The sequence below is a fragment of the Garra rufa genome, chromosome 6, assembly GCF_049309525.1.
Source record: "Garra rufa chromosome 6, GarRuf1.0, whole genome shotgun sequence".
Lineage (NCBI taxonomy): Eukaryota > Metazoa > Chordata > Actinopteri > Cypriniformes > Cyprinidae > Garra > Garra rufa.
Window position 1 is genome coordinate 2150172 of NC_133366.1, and position 17070 is coordinate 2167241.

General features: G+C 37.5%; 2 protein-coding genes across 4 annotated transcripts in view; both read right to left on the minus strand.

Moving 5' to 3' along the window:
- LOC141336089 (NACHT, LRR and PYD domains-containing protein 3-like) overlaps positions 1-17070 on the minus strand; it is a 129955-nt gene that overhangs the window by 92837 nt on the left and 20048 nt on the right. The window lies entirely within an intron of this gene.
- Positions 2655-17070, minus strand: part of LOC141336087 (protein NLRC3-like) — a 34476-nt gene continuing 20060 nt past the window's right edge. For 2 of the 3 annotated variants that reach the window (XM_073841592.1, XM_073841591.1), the window contains exons 5-10: positions 16523-16696; positions 16244-16417; positions 10631-10804; positions 10341-10514; positions 10213-10259; positions 2655-3421 (exon numbers count right to left, since the gene is read on the minus strand). In XM_073841592.1, the coding sequence (XP_073697693.1) occupies positions 2880-3421; positions 10213-10259; positions 10341-10514; positions 10631-10804; positions 16244-16417; positions 16523-16696 (1285 nt within the window). In that variant the 3' untranslated portion in view covers positions 2655-2879. The remainder of the gene's footprint in view (positions 3422-10212; positions 10260-10340; positions 10515-10630; positions 10805-16243; positions 16418-16522; positions 16697-17070) is intronic. The other variant, XM_073841593.1, reaches the window with a different exon arrangement.

Genomic DNA, 17070 nt, shown 5'->3' on the forward strand with positions numbered 1-17070 from the left:
TTTGAATGCAAGAATGTTTCATTCTAATTTTAGTTGTGCTTTAAGGAGGCAGCTTTAACAGTGTTCATGAGAAGCGATGAAGATGTAATTGTAGTTGTATTCTAATGTTTTATTTGTCTATTCAGAGTTGAAGACACTAGATGCAGAGCTGCTGCGTTGTTCATTAAAAACATTGTGGAAAAATAGAACATCAATGCAGAGAACATTTAGTTTGTGTCAAAACTGAAAGTAAGTCACTCACACAGAACACATTATTTCACACATTTTCTAGAGGGACGTCTGTCATCGTTGCATATTTAGACATATATTTAGAAAGCCATGTAAAATTAATACAAGTTCAACTTTGCAAAAACAGACAAAAATAAGAAAATAAAAAGCATTAAAGATCATTCTAGCACCTTTTATATTAATTTTTTTCTTTTATATTAATTTGATTGGAAAACGGTGTAAATGCACTTTGTTTTTGTTTTTTTGGGGGGCTGATTTGCCTTTAATTTTCTCCAAAACAATACAGTAAAATGACTTGACAATAAATACAGTAATAGTCAGGGTGACTGTGAACAGGAATCAATTGAGAAAATGAGCAAAAACCTATGAAGGAAAAAAATGTAGTGTCTGAAAATGGGAAATGGTGTTTTTTTGGGATGATTTGCCATTTATTTTTTCCAAACAGAGTTCAACAAACAGCAAAAGCAGTAATATTGTGAAATATTTAAAATATCTGTTGTTGAATATATTTTAAAATGTAATTTCTGTGATCAAACTACATTTTCAGCATCATTACTCCAGTCTTCTGCATCACATGATCTTCAGAAATCATTCTATGCTCATTTTATTTTTATTATTATCATCAATATTTAAAACAGTTGAGTAATTTTTGTCAGGATTCTTTGATGAATAGAAAGATCCAAAGATCAGCATTTATCTAAAATAAGTGTTTTTGTAACATTATACACTATACCATTCAAAAGCTTGGAGTCGTGATTTTTTGTTTTTTTTATAATCAAAATGAATGATAACGACATTTATAATGTCACATTTTAGCTTTAAAATCAATTTCACAATATTCACAATTTTAGCTTTAGCTTTTAAATCACAGGAATTAAGTGAACATTTAATTTAATGTGAATACGTATATATATATATATATAGACATTCAGACAGCACAATTAACAATCAGGTATCTGGACAATTACAGAAGTCCTTCTAACAAAAGAGATGTTTCAATTCTGTTGACAGTGTGCTGTTCTGCATTGGCCATCTTCTTCTCCATAATCACATTTCTATTTATTTAATGTTATTCATGACAAACAAACAGTTGTGGCTTTCCATTCGCCTCAGTTTTCTTTGTTTTACAGTTTGGATGTTTGTGTTCATCATTAACTCTGCACCCAAACAATCTTCTTTAGAGGCGTTGATCCTCTTTCATTTAATCTCTCTCAAAATCTAAATCTGTCCCTATAATCCCAGATAGCTTTGAGCAACTATTTAACAACAGTTTTAAACTTTAACCAAACTACTGAATTATACAATCTGACCTTACAAACCCCTGTTTATTTGAACTACTGTCATTAGTAAGAAGTGTGGAGAAGTGAGTGCATTACCAGCCACAAATGTTTGGGCCACAACTGAGCACCACACACACACACACACACACACACACACACACACACACTTTTGTATTGTGTGTAAGTGTATTCTCTAACTCCTTACCCTAACCCTACCCCTCACACAAAACTACAGCCATTTTTTCATTCTCAAAACACCTTATTTTGTGTGATTTTTTTTGTGATCCCCAGAAAGGTCCAAATTTACCGGTATTACAGACATTTTGTCAGTATAACATAGTTAATACAAGGTACACACACGTTTGTCTCTTGCACACTAAAAACAGAAATCTTTACTTCTCTCTTCATACAGAATCAATTTTAAATGCACAAAAAAAAAAATCAGAAATTATGATTCTCTTTGTAACTCAAACCTTTTAGAAGAGTCTCCTATAAGATGTCAGAAGACTAGTTTCTGATTGTATTTATAACAGTATATTAATGCACATTTTCATAGAGATGAATCTAAGTGTAGTATTCCCATCCGTTCACGGCACCAATGTAACACCAGGGTCCTACTCGCACCTGCTCCAAGCGGCTCTAACAAGGACTAACAAGGAGGCTAAAGACTGCAGACACTAGTGTCAGTCGCTAGTACGCCTCTTGAGATCGGAGGAGTGAGGTTTACCTGCACTGCATGTACCGCTGTTACAGAAGCAGACCGTGATGTGAATGTGATCTGAGTGAAAGCTGAGGCTCAGAGGCTGCTGGGTATAAAGCTGTTGTGCTCCTGGAGATCGAATAAAGCAGAAAAGACCAGCATTTCACAAGAAGATTTTCTAGTGATCAAGCAGCAGATTGAAGCTCCTGAAAGACTGGAATTACAGCCAGATCAACTGTGTTCAGCAGCGATACTGTGAGTGTTTGGACACAATTCATTTAGAGAACTGAGTGTTAAATCACCGCAGACACAAAAATAAAGCAGACGATCAGAAGACAGATTCATTCTGAGTCAATTCAGCCTCTGTTTCATTCTGATCTCAGTCACATTCATGATTATTCACACTGTCATCAGTTCATATCAGAGATTCATAAACAAGTTCATCATTAAATGAGTCACAAATGTACTTTTATTAATTCTGATCATCAGTTTACAATATAAATATTAAAGCAAACATATTACTCTATTAAAGATTCAGATCAGTATGTGTCTGATCTAGATTATAACTTTTGGATGACAATGAAAACTAATTACAAATAAATGAATACAGATGTAATGATGTGAGATTTGATGACTGTGAACATCAGAAAGAGGACTTACAGACAGTCTCTCTATCGTTTAATATCACACAGAGACACTGAGGAACGATAATAAACCCTAAATCCAGCACAGAGTGGTTCAGTGAATGTGGTGTTGAATGTGTGTAAGTGTGTGAGTGTGTGTGTGTCAGAGACACTGTAGAAGGACAGAGAGCCGATCGACACGTCCACATACACTCCTATTCTATTAGAGGATGAACTGATGTCAGGTATATAAGTGCTGTTCTTATTGTGCCAGACAGTGAATCTGTGACCAGAGCAGAACAGACTCCAGGATTTGTCATTAGATCCAAACCCACAGTCTTCACTCCCTCTTTTCCTGCTGATTCCTTTATATGACATTGATATAGCAGCAGTATATCCGCTCCATTCAGTCTCCCAGTAACAGCGTCCAGTCAGACTCTCAACACACAGAACCTGAGGATCCACATCAAATCTGTCTGGATGACCAGGATACGGCTGAGGATCTTCCACATCTGTGATCTTCCTGTTGTCATCAGACAGAACGAGTTGAGTGTTTGCTGTGTTTGGATCCAGAGTGAGATCACAGGCATCTGAACACAAGAAGAGAGAAACATCAAGAACAGCTCAACAGTGAAGATGTCTGTGTGTGTTTACAGCTTTGACTAGATTTGTCCAGAATGTCCTCACTATTCACAGATGTGTTCACTAATATAGAGAAAGCTGGTTTAAATGTTAAAGCATAACGATAGCAGGTTTCTGCAGCAGCGGCTCGCTTTGGTTTTCAGATGATCCTGTGTGTGTTTGTGTGACTGTGAACAACATCAACACTTTCTATTTACAGTGTGTTTCTGCAGCGTTGATCATTGGAGCCAATCACAGACGAGTTTGTTGAGAGAGTGAACACAACGGCCAATCAGAGTCGTTTATTCAGAATCTGCTCAATACACCAGAGTTTGTTCAACATGAGCTCTCCCATAAATACATTAATAAATATATAAATATTTGTTCTTAAATATATTTTAGGAAATATATTTCTTGCCCATTTTTTGTTTATACAATATGTCACGACTTTCGCTTTCACTATATATACTGTATTTTCACAGGATATTTTAAATTTATAAATATACTTTTAAAAATACATATTTTAAATAAATAAATAAATAAATTTTATATATATATATATATATATATATATATATATATATATATATACACACATTTCTCACACTGTTAAATTTTTTTTATCAAATGACTGATAACAACGGCTGCCAAACAAAACCTGTAAAACTTAAGTAAAATATTCTTATTTAAATAAAGTGCAGAACTTTTTTTAAACTTTAACAAATACTGTTATTTTACAGGTATTTTGTCAAATACCTTCATTAACTAGCAATTTGCTTCCAAAACTCATCCCAAAAAAAAAAAAAAAAAAATTTTAAATGGAATTTACTTAAAAAAAATTTACAGAATTTTAAAGTGGAAGATGGATGGACTTGCAAGTGAAATTTGTGTCATAATATAAAACAACAATGCCGGAAAAAAAACATAAGTTTTCTCAATGAAAAAGCATTGTCTTAGTCTGGATAAAAGGCCAAAATATTGAGAAACTTGCATTTTCTAATGTATCTAGATTAATATGGATGTAGCTTACAGTTTTTGTCATCTGCTTACACACACAATCTTTACTTGTCACACAATTTGTGAAAGCTGACACACAAACACCAGAAGCACACACCAAATCTACAAAACTATACGCTAATTCTCAGTCTTTGACTCAGATTTAAATTTCATAAAGCACTTTTTGCAAAACACAACACACAATTCTCTATGTAACGCCCAAAAATCTAACAGGACTCCTAACTCCTCTCTTGTGCAAACACTCATGGCTTTACTAAACACCAACTAAACATGGCTTTAGAATAGACCTTGGAATGCTTTGGAATAATCACCTTTTTCAAAATTATGTTTGGTTTCAGTCCAGCTACTGTACACATGCTTGATATACACTACCAGTCAAAACAGTGAGATTTTTAAATGTTTTTTTATTGTCTTCTGCTCACCAAGCCTGCATCTATGTGATCTAAAATACAGCAAGAGCAGTAATATTGGGATATATTTTACTATTTACAGTTTTTCTCAGTTGCAAAAACACTATAACCAGACTTTTGAACTAAAATTTCAAAACCATAAAAATGACACTCATTTCCCTAAACTATAAACACTATTCTCCTGCTTTAGTCAGATTTGGTGAACTGCTACTGTAAAACTCTACACACAAATCCCTACATTTCTCCTCAGTGACCATGTGGTCATTTAGAAACACTAGCATTCAATATTGTTCACTTGAGTCTGCAAAGTTTGAGCTCAATTAGCTACAATTACCCAACTGGAAACACTAGTCAAAATGTAGCACACACCACTCAGAGCCTTTCGATAAAGAGATAAGGGCCAAAGTCAGCTTACAGTTTTTCTCAGATCAGAAATGAAATTCTCAAAACTGCTTGTTCAATCTCCAAATCATCCAGTCACTTGAGTAAATCATAAAACGCTTTTCATTCTTTTCAACAAGTTGCATTTGCTTTGGTACGTTCCTGTAATTGATGTACATTTGTCTGCAGTTTCTTACATTATCAGTTGCTATTGTCAAGTTCAAAATGTATTATATAGTTCTCTGTGCAATATTTTTTAACTAGTTGTCATTAACTGTCAAGCATATTTTCTACACATTTCTATTAGACCTTTTATAAATTTGCCACAAATTGTTCAAATAAATCTTGACTTTCACTAATGAAGAGAAAATAGTTTAACCAATGATAAAGCAGTTCTATGAAATAGCTCAAAAGGTATATCTCATGAACCTTCAACTGGAAAACATATATGTGACCCTGGACCACAAAACCAGTCATAAGGTTAAATTTGACAAAACTGAGATTTATACATCATATGAAAGCTCAATAAATAAGTTTTCTATTGATGCATAGTTTGTTAGGATAGGACAATATTTGACCGAGATACATCTATTTGAAAATCAGGAATCTGAGGGTGCAAAAAAATCAAAATACTGAGAAAATCACCTTTAAAGTTGTCCAAATTAAGTTCTTAACAATGCATTTTACAAATCAAAAATTACATTTTGATATATTTACAGTAGGAATTTTACAAAAAATCTTCATGGAACATGATCTTTAATTAATTTCCTAATGATTTTTGGCATAAAAGAAAAATCTAAAATTTTGACCCATGCAATGTATTTTTGGCTATTGCTACAAATATACCTGTGCTACTGTAGACTGGTTTTGTGGTCCAGGGTCACATATAGACAGACGACAACACAAGAGTTACAAATTCTGACAGTGGACTTTCTAGTTTTTATTTTCACTTTTGTGCCAATATTTCCTTTTCTTTTCTATCTCACAATGACGTTGCAAGGTGTTTTATTTTTATTTTGTCAGACCACTAGTAAAAGTGTAACTGTGAATCTTATCCAGTCTTTTTGAATCAATATCCTACATACAGCAATGTGTAATTTTGATGAAGAAAAGTAGGAGGTGAAAGAGGAAGAGGAGGAGAAGAAGGAGGAGGAATATGGCAATGTGGAAGAGAAAGAGGAAGGGCACGAAGACACGGATTGTCATATATTTTAGTTGATGCATGCCAGGGTTAAATCAGGCATGCAAATGCTGAAGAGATTCTTTGGCCTGTTCCAGACCAAAGATGGGATGCTGGGGCAGAATTATATTGACCTGAATATAGGAAGTTTGGTGAATTGAGTTAGAAGTTATGGATTTGTGTTTCGCAAATAAGGAACACATTTCTTGAAATGATGTATAAGCAATTGAGAAAAACTGTAATAAGTTAACAAAATATGCTCTAGTTATTTTTCCCTAGACATTCACTGTCATTCCTTTAGACACCCAGCTTTATCCGTCGCTTGAGCGTGGAATAGACGATAGCAGTGTTTCTCAACCCTGGTCCTGGGTGTCCCCCAACACTGCATAATTTGTGTGTCTCCATAATCAAACACACCTGATTCAACTCATAAGCTCATTAAAAGAAACTCCAGGACCTGAAATGAGTGTGTCAGATAAGAGAGACAAGGGAATTTCAAAATGTGCAGTGTTGGGGGAACCCAGGACCAGGGTATGAGACAACTGAGCTATTGTCACGCCCCATGGACTGTCTGTTTGGTTTCTCCCTATGCCCATATTTAGTGTCATTCGCATCATCTGTCGTTGTAATTAGCACACCTTTATAAGTTTGTTTGAATTCTGAGTTTCTTTGTCCAGCTTCAGTGCTACCTACTGTGTATATGTTCCAGTTTCCTTGTCTGTTTGTTTCCTTGCCTGAGGATTTATTAAAGACTTTGCATTTTCTTCTATGTCGTGTTTTACATTCCCACACGCATCGTGATAGCTATAGCCTACAAAAGACTCACTGGTTAAAATGCAATTTAAGTCAGTGATGCCCAACCCTGTTCCTGGAGATCTACCTTCCTGAAGAGTTTAATTCCAGCCCTGAAGCGCTACCTAAAGTTGAATGAGCTGGTTCAGGTGTATTTGGTCAGGAATGGAGCTGAACTTTGTAGGATGGTAGATCTCCAGGAAAAGGGTTGGGTACCCCTGGTTTAAGTAAAATTACTAATGGCTTAAATTAATGACTATAATACCAAATTAATATAAGCTATTCTGTCTTAAGTCAAGTTAAGTTAGAACAAGTTGAATAAAACACATTTATTATATTTGTAGGGGAAGAGGAGAATGGCCAATACAAAATAGTAGGACAGCCTCTTGAAAAACTATATGAACTTTCTTATCATAAGAACCTCTTAAGGCTGGCTATGAATATTGTTTCTAATCCTAGTCATGTGTTGTATAATGAATTTGTACTTTTACCTTCTAAGCGTAGTTTCCAAGATTTAATCGGGTGAAATTAAAACATTCCTTTGTACACCAGGCTGTCCTAGAGCTAAACAAGACCCATGTAAAATGAAAGCTCTAGTGTTTTTTTTTTTTCCTGATTATATTGTATGTTTTGTCTGTTTGTAAAAAGTGTCAACATACCGTTACGCAAGACAAATTTCAGATTCGTCTGACAATAAAAAAGTCATATCATATCAAAAAGAAATGAAGAAAACACCATGTAATCTTCATAAACGCATACACAATGAAATGCGCTCATGTGACTGGGGCTTTAGTGCCATCTGGGTCGCTGCTTTTCTTCAGCTCAGCTGCGTGAGGATTGCGAGCTGTGTGTGTGTGGATTGGTCAAGGCTAAAAGGGGCGGAACGAAAGTCCCAAAATTCAAATGAATCAAATAGAATCGACTCGGAAGAGATAAACATTTCTGGAAATTTCTCCATATAATGGACTTAAATGGTGCTTTGAAATTTGAACCTCCAAAATTTTGTTTAAATGCGGCTTCAAAGGGCTGTAAATGATCCGACGAAGAAGGGTCATGTCTACCGAAACGATCGGTCATTTTCTCAGAATTGTTTTTTTTATCTACCTTTTAAGCACTGAATCTTGTCTAGCACTAGGGCTGTGATGCGCATTCACGATGCTACGTAATCACTTCAAAGGTCAAAGGACAGCACCGAGATTCTTGCTCTGTTGGCAATGGCTGGCATTTTCCACACTTGCACCACCACGTCTCGTTTGAACGCTTTTGCCCGAGGCTTGTGTCATCGCCGCCGCATTATTTTCTCTCTGACTGAGTTCATCGCTTCTGTATTCCGGCTGAAAAAGGTAGGGAATGGCAAAAAAACTCCATCTCATGTTCTCCTCCAGCAACAAAATCATCAGAAATTGTTGTACTTTATGTTGTACCTTGTTGGTAAAGTGTGTTTGTCTTTGCAAGTTCACTTTGTAAACACTGGGTCTGTAGTTCTGCATATGTCATTTCGACGTGATTACGTAGTATGTAGCATTGAGAACGCATATCACAGGCCTAGTACTAGACGAGTTTCAGTGCTTAAAAGGTATATAAAAAATATTTTTCTAAGAAAATGACTGATCGTTTCGGTAGACAAGCCCCTTCTTCGTCTGCCGGAATTGTTTACAGCCCTTTGAAGCTGCATTTAAACTGCATTTTGAAGGTGCAAATTTCAGAGCACCATTTAAGTCCATTATATAAAGAAATTTCCGAAAATGTTTATCTCAAAAAACATAATTTCTTGACGACTGAAGAAAAAAAGACAAACATCTTGGATGTCAATGGGGTGAGTAAATTATCTGTGAACTGTTGTTCTGAAAGTGAACTAATCCTTTAATGAGATAATTAGTGATTAATTAAGTGATGATTGATCATTAGTGAAGACACCTGATGTTAACAAGCAGAATCACCAAAGGAGAAAATCACAATTTATAAGCAACTATTATAGTGGTCACTGTTTGCATTAGTTGCAAATTGTTAGTTTTGAAAATTGTGTGCATATTGGCAGCATTTTGAGACGTTTTTCCATCAGGATACACAAGCGATTTTCACTGGCGAATTCACTCGCATGGCGCTTAATAAAAAACTGAAATACATCAGTACACAAGGTATCTCTGCACAACATTACGCTTCTGACACTTGCTTGTCACACAGAAGAAGAAGAGAGCCAGTATTTATGTGCTTGTCAAAACCATTCACCCACTTTTTTGTTAACTGCTAAACAGAACGTTGAATTTTTCAAGCAGCAGATCTGCAATTCCTCTCCATAACAAACTCCCTTTTATCGAGATTTTTGTAGTCGCTGTCGCGTTTGTCAAAAAGCTCTTTGTGTTCAGACACCAAAGACACCAGCAACTCTACATTCATCTTGCCTTGAGGCCTCTTCATCTACTTTCCTCTTCCTCACTGTGTCCTCAGCAACACAAGAAAGCAAAAGTGAAGCACAACCGCAACACGGCTGTTGTCATTTACACACAATAATTCAAAATAAATCTAAATATTTAAATACACAAAATCAAAGCCAGTTCAAAGTGGACAGATGGCACGGCTGCATCCGTCATTTTGAGAGTTACAGAAGAGTGCAAATACCAGATGCTGAAAGAGGAGTAAGAGCAAAACCAAAAACATTATTTTCAGATTAAGTTAGAGCTACTGTAATAGACCATGTTCTTGTGCATGGAATGACAGAGTCAGAACAAAGAGTTACATAGTTTTTACTATTCATTATCTTTGTTCTAATGGCCGTCCTTCAATTTTACTTCTTCAAATGTTATTTCAATTCACTTGATTGTTTCAAATTATCATCTGTTGTATATGTTCTCTATTCTTATGTATGCTTTGGCAATGCAAAATGTGCTTCTGTCATGCCAATAAAGCAGTTTGAGTGAGTGAGTGAGTGAGAGAGAGAGTGTGTGTGTGTGTGTGTGTGTGTGTGTGTGTGTGGACCTACACTTTCGTATTCCTGCTGTCATCATGATCTCTCCTCCATGATCCACACTATAAACACACAAACACACATTAATGTAGATCTGCATCATTCACACATGTTCAGTATGTCAGAATCAGTGTTTGACATACTTGAGTTTCTGCAGTTTATAGTTTGGATCCTCCAGTTTGTGTTTGAGCAGCTGTACTCCTGATTCTCCTGGGTGATTGTAGCTCAGATCCAGCTCTCTCAGGTGTGAGGGGTTTGAACTCAGAGCTGAAGACAAATAACCACAGCCTTCCTCTGTCACCATACAGCCAGACAACCTGCAGACACACACAGTCAGATCATCTACAGACACACATAGTCAGATCATCTACAGACACAAAATCAATATTATGACTGTCTGACTGTACTTTATCTCTTGTATGTTCTTCAGTACCTCAGTATCTGCAGCTGACAGTTTGGACTCTTCAGTCCATCAGAAATAATCTTTACACCAGAGTTCTGCAGGTCATTGTTACTCAGATCCAGCTCTCTCAGGACACAGTTTGAGGATTGAAGAGCTGCAGACAAACTCTCACAACACTGAGCAGTGAGATTACAGTCAGCAAACCTGAAAGAGAGCAGAACACACACATCAACATTCAGATCATCTACAGACACACATTAACATTATGACCGGCTAACTGTACATTCAATTACACTTTATTGTTGAAATTTCTTCCAAAAATGTTCTTGCATCTCACTCTGTGTACTGTTTCACATCAATACACTTCCACACCAATGAATAACCAAACAGTAAAATAGACACAACTTAATAAAACAATAACAGCAATACAAATACATGGCTACAGTACATTAGTATAGTCCTTTCTACTTTCCGGAGCCCAGAGGCCTACAAGACCCCTAATTCTGATTTGTAAATTTTACAGACTGATAAACAAAGGATTTACATAATCTGCAACTCTAAGCCTCTGCTTGAGGATAAAAAGTGATATGCCTCGTACAAAATGTGAGAATGGTCAGACATAATTTTCCTATGACACCCTGAAGCCCCCCTGCAGTGACAGACCCCTTCAGCCCCAGAATATGATTTTAAACATGAAAAACTAAACCGAATGCGATTTCGACTGAAATATCGGTACCCCTCTTATCTGACTGTGCCACCTCAGATTCAATTTCACCCTCATCTGCAGAATGTTTAAAAAATCTAGAGTCTAGCTTTTCTATAGCCTTCCAAAAGTACTCCCCACTTGTTCAAATGTAAAATAAATGATCTGACCACTCAGGTATGAATCAATTAAGAATATTAACACTCTGACCTAAAATATTCCTTTTATCAAACCTAGAGAAAAATGTAATTAGTTGATTTGCAAACTCCATCTCATCATCTACTACTATAGGTTTGTTGATAATCCAGTCGTTCCTTTCATAGTATCCCATATCTATTTTGCATTAATACTTTTAAAAGCCTTTTACAATTTTACCTTATGTTCCATTTTTGCCTCTCATATTTTCCCCTTTATCTCCTTTTCTAGATGATTTAATTCTGTTGTATCCTTCTTCTTAAAACCATTTTTCTCTAGATTCATCACATGCCTAACATCTTTAGTAATGTACATCTCATTATTCGGACAGATTGTAATCTCCTTAGTTGGTATCACTGACTGCACACAGAAACCTATGTAGTCTGTTAATGCTTTTTTCTCTGGTTTACTGCTTTTCAGCTTAGATTTATACATTTCTGCAAGATGTACCACATTACATTCCGCTTTTGCTTCTGGTGAGAGTACGCTGTGCGCGTTTGTGCTGCCGCTTCTTGCTGGAACTTTTACGTCTTAGTTATTTTTTTCTTAGTTTGTTTTGTTTGTTTTTTACGTTGTGTCTTGCGTGTTTTTGGACTCTTATGCTGCTACTTCTTTGTGGATTTCAACTCTGTTTGGACTACCCTTGTTCATCGCTGGCTATTTATCTCTCTATCACATCACTCTCTGCTTGCTGTTTGTCGGACAATCTTCGCGCTCGGCTGGGCCTTCTACATAGTTGGCAGGTGAGTCTCCACTCCCTCGTCTATCTATCGTGGACAGTATTTTGGATGGTGGGGCACCCCCCTGCCATCTAATCTGGCTGATAAGGTCCTTTTCTGTGTTGACCGTGCTCTATCAGCGACGTACGAGTTCTGGCTCCCTCGCACTTCAAGAGGGGTGTGTTCATCAGCTGCAAAGTGAGGTTGTCCCTCCTCACTTAACTATGTCTATCACCGCCCGCTCGCAATGTTCCAGGATCTGCTCTGCTTAGAGTTTTTACTCTGGGCTTATTATTTAGCTGCATTGTTGTTATGGCGCTTAACTACTCGCCTTCTCAACTGCGTAGACTAAATTCACACCCTCGTCTCGATGCGACCACATACAGGCTCTGCAAGGAGATTGGGATTATTAGGTGGCCGTGCTACATTCACCGTTCCAATCGCCACCTCTTCTCATCGTGCCGTCTGACATCCTCATCTATTCCATCTATCTGGTCTAAACATTCGGATGTAAGCTTGTCTATGTTGCCGGATAACCACCGTGGAATAACTCTCTCATTAATTACTGTATCCTGTTCTCTGTTGACTCAGCTACACACACGCAATGACTGCGCGCTACAACCTGCATTAGCGCTGTTTAACTGTTGTTCACTTACGGCGCTTTCCGCGTTACTAACTGAGAATGACCTAGACTTTCTGCTGCTTACTGAAACATGGCAAATACCTAATGACTATTTTCACCTAAATCTCCTTACTCCATCTAGATACAGCCACCTGGCCAAACCTCGCTTGACATCTAGGGGTGGTGGTCTGGCTGCTGTCTACCGTAGTAACATCCCAGTTAAAATTATTGACTTTCATGAGACTTCTACCTTTGAATACTTAGTTCTCAAAATCTCTGGTACCTCTCCCATGGTTATAATTCTCTTATATGGTCCACCCAAATCTATGCAAAAAAATTTCGCTGAACTGCATGAATTGTTAACCATTTCCTGTGCTTTGTCTACTTCTGTCTTCTTACTTGGGGACTTTAACATACATGTCAATATTGATTGTGCTGACTCCCGTGAACTCATCATGTCAGTTTTTGAATGTTTCAATCTTGTGCAGCATATTGACTTTCCTACACACCAAAGAGGTCACACACTGGATTTAATTTGTACTTCTGGTCTACGTAACGTTTCTGTACATGGCTCTCATACTGGTCTTTCGGATCACCACTTCATTGTACTAAACTGTGATATGCCTCTCCCCGGTCTCAGGGTTAAATCCACCATAACTTTCTGGAACCTAAATTCTGTTGATCTGTTACGGTTTACCAAATCTGTACAAGCACTTCTCTCTGACATTACTGAACACACTAGTGCGCATGACATACTAGCCATATATAATACCTCTATTTCTACAGCCCTTAATATACACGCTCCACTCAAATCCAGAACTGTACCTTCTACACATTCATCTCCCTGGTTTACCCCGGAACTTCGCAAAATGAAACTTCTGGTCGTAGTCTTGAACACCTTTACAGGAAATCTGGCCTGAACGTACACCTCATTGCTTACAACAACCATATTCAGCATTACAAATCTGCACTGAATACAGTGCGCTCCAGATACTATTCTGCCCTCATTACCAATGCTTCTTCCCGCCCCAAAACACTGTTTTCTTTAGTCAATAAACTCACCAACCCCCCTGCGCCTATTATGAGTACCTCTGTAGACCATTGTGAATCATTTTTACACTTCTTTCAAAATAAAATTGACCACATTTATAATTCCTTTCTGACAGCCCGCCCCCCTACCCACTCATTTGACTTCCTCTCTGATTCTGCTCCTGGCACTTTTACTGACTTTGTCACTCCATCCCCTGCCTACATCTCTGAGCTACTCAAACAATCTAATCCATCCTTCTGCCACCTTGATCCTGCTCCTTCTGCTCTACTTAAAAACTCTGCACCTGCTATTTCATGTCCGATCTCACTTCTCATTTCCAAAATTCTCAGTACTGGTGTTGTCCCTCTTGAATTAAAAACTGCAGTTGTTACACCTGTTTTAAAGAAACCCGCCCTTGACCCCTCTGATATGGCAAACTATAGACCAATTTCTATTCTTCCACTTCTCTCTAAACTACTTGAAAAAGTGGTTTCAGCTCAACTACAGTCTTACTTGTCTTCTCACAATTTCTTTGAATGTTTCCAGTCCGGGTTTCGAACTTTTCACAGCACTGAGACAACACTTCTCAAGGTTACCAATGACCTCCTCATGGCCACTGACTCAGGCTTCATGACTATTTTAATTCTGTTAGACCTTTCCTCTGCTTTTGACACCATTTCTCACCACATTCTCATTTCTCGACTCTCTTACCTATCGACTCTTCTCGACTCTCTTACCTATCTAATCGTCCGCATTACATTGCTATTCGCCAGGCTAAGTCCTCTACTGCTCCTGTCTCCCACGGTGTCCCTCAGGGTTCTGTTCTTGGTCCTCTACTCTTAATCATCTATATGCTCCCATTAGGTCACATAATCCGTCATCATGGCTTCAACTTTCACTGCTATGCTGACGACACACAGCTCTATATCAGTTTCCAGCACAACTCTCCTCTCCCCACCAACTCTATTAACTGTATTAATGATATAAGTGCCTGGATGACCAGTATTTTCTAAAACTCAACACTGATAAAACAGATCTACTACTTGTTGGTTCACCAAAAAATATTGCTTTTTCCCATACTAAGTATGCTAACATTGCTGGGACCATCACCCGACCCTCCGCCAATGTTAAAAACCTTGGCATAATCTTTGACTCCAATCTCTCATTCCTACCTCACATCTCTTCACTCACTAAATCTGCTTTCTTCCACCTTCGACATATTTCACGTTTACGTCCCTTCTTAAATATCAATGATGCTGAGACACTGGTTCATGCCCTCATTACTTCTCGTCTTGATTACTGTAATTCTCTTTTCTATGGTCTACCAAACACAACTTTAAATAAGCTTCAATACATTCAGAACTCTGCAGCCAGGGTCCTCACTTCTTCAAAGAAATCCTGTCACATTACTCCAATTCTACACGGACTTCACTGGCTACCTGTTTGTTTCCGTATCCAATACAAGATTCTCCTCATCAACTTCAAAGCACTTTGTGGTCTTGCTCCCCTATATATTTCAGATCTCATCCATACCTACTCCCCTCCTCGCACACTACGCTCCTCAGAAACTGGTTTGTTGTCTGTCCCCCGCTACAGGTTAGCATCATTTGGTAAGCGAGCGTTTTGTATCTCAGCCCCCACACTCTGGAATTCCATTCCCAAATTCATTTGTGACTTGTCCTCAGTACAGGCTTTCAAGACTCACCTTAAAACATATCTCTTCCTCTCTTATTTTTCTGATGACTGACTGCATTTCCTGTTCATGCCTGGTCTCAAAGTTTCATGTAACCGTACTTGTATGTGAATGTATGTATATTTTTATTTCTTGTTTTTCTGTGTCCTCCCTTTTGTTTCCCTCCCTTGCTGTAATATGTATATGTTTCTGATATTGTACAGTGACCTTGAGTTTGTAGAAAGGCGCTATATAAAATAAACTTATTATTATTATTATTATTATTATTATTATGATCTGAGTTTGCAACCGGTGACCTTATCCTGGACACATATGCTCCCTCCACATTTACAAAAAACTTAGCAGCAAGTTACTCTTCTTTGATTGGCCCTTTACATATCACTTAAATCCCAGCATTGTTATTTCCAGTTTAAAATAGCTCCTATCAACAAATACTGGAGCGTCTGGATGCTGCATATGAACACAATCTGCCACAGCAGTCACCACTCTCATTGACTTTCCACTGTGAGCTACATAAACCACCACCAGAACACAACCAAATTACCTGGACAGGTAGAAATCAGACTCAAATACTAAATCTACATGTCTGTGTCACAAACCTTTCCATTCACTTTATACTGATGACACCATATATCTTTATATAGACAGATTCCACATTATCTCTTGTATGTTCTTCAGTACCTCAGTGTCTGCAGCTGACAGTTTGGACTCTTCAGTCCATCAGAAATAATCTTTACACCAGAGTCCTGCAGGTGATTGTTACTCAGATCCAGCTCTCTCAGGACACAGTTTGAGGATTGAAGAGCTGAAGACAAACTCTCACAACACTGATCAGAGAGATTACAGCCAACAAACCTGAAAGAGAGCAGAACACACACATCAACATTCAGATCATCTACAGACACACATCGACATTATGACCAGTTAACTGTAAATGATCTCTTCTATGTTCTTAAATACCTCAGTATCTGCAGCTGACAGTTTGGACTCTTCAGTCCATCAGAAATAATCTTTACACCAGAGTCCTGCAGGTGATTGTTACTCAGATCCAGCTCTCTCAGGACACAGTTTGAGGATTGAAGAGCTGAAGACAAACTCTCACAACACTGAGCAGAGAGATTACAGCCAGCAAACCTGAAAGAGATAAATAATAATAATAATAAAGACATGTAAAGGGGGTTGCCAGTTTTCTGCCATCAGGAACATGATCTGGCAAAATGTAACAGTTTTCTGAGACTGTGTTTCTCCGCTGATAAAGAGGCAGTGATGTTGAAGCAGGAGTTGATCTTCTTCTGGTTTCAAGGTTTAGATAATTAGAAAGTTTTGGGTTCTGAAACAATGACAAAACAACAAAAACGAACAAGTAGAAGAAGAATAAGTTACTAATCAAATGAAATCTGTATTAACAAAATTAATTTATACTACAGAGGTTGCAAAGAAGAACAGAAAAAGTGTCTTGTAGGTGTATTTTCATGTTTAATGAGGCTCAGAGGTTCATGAGAGAAATC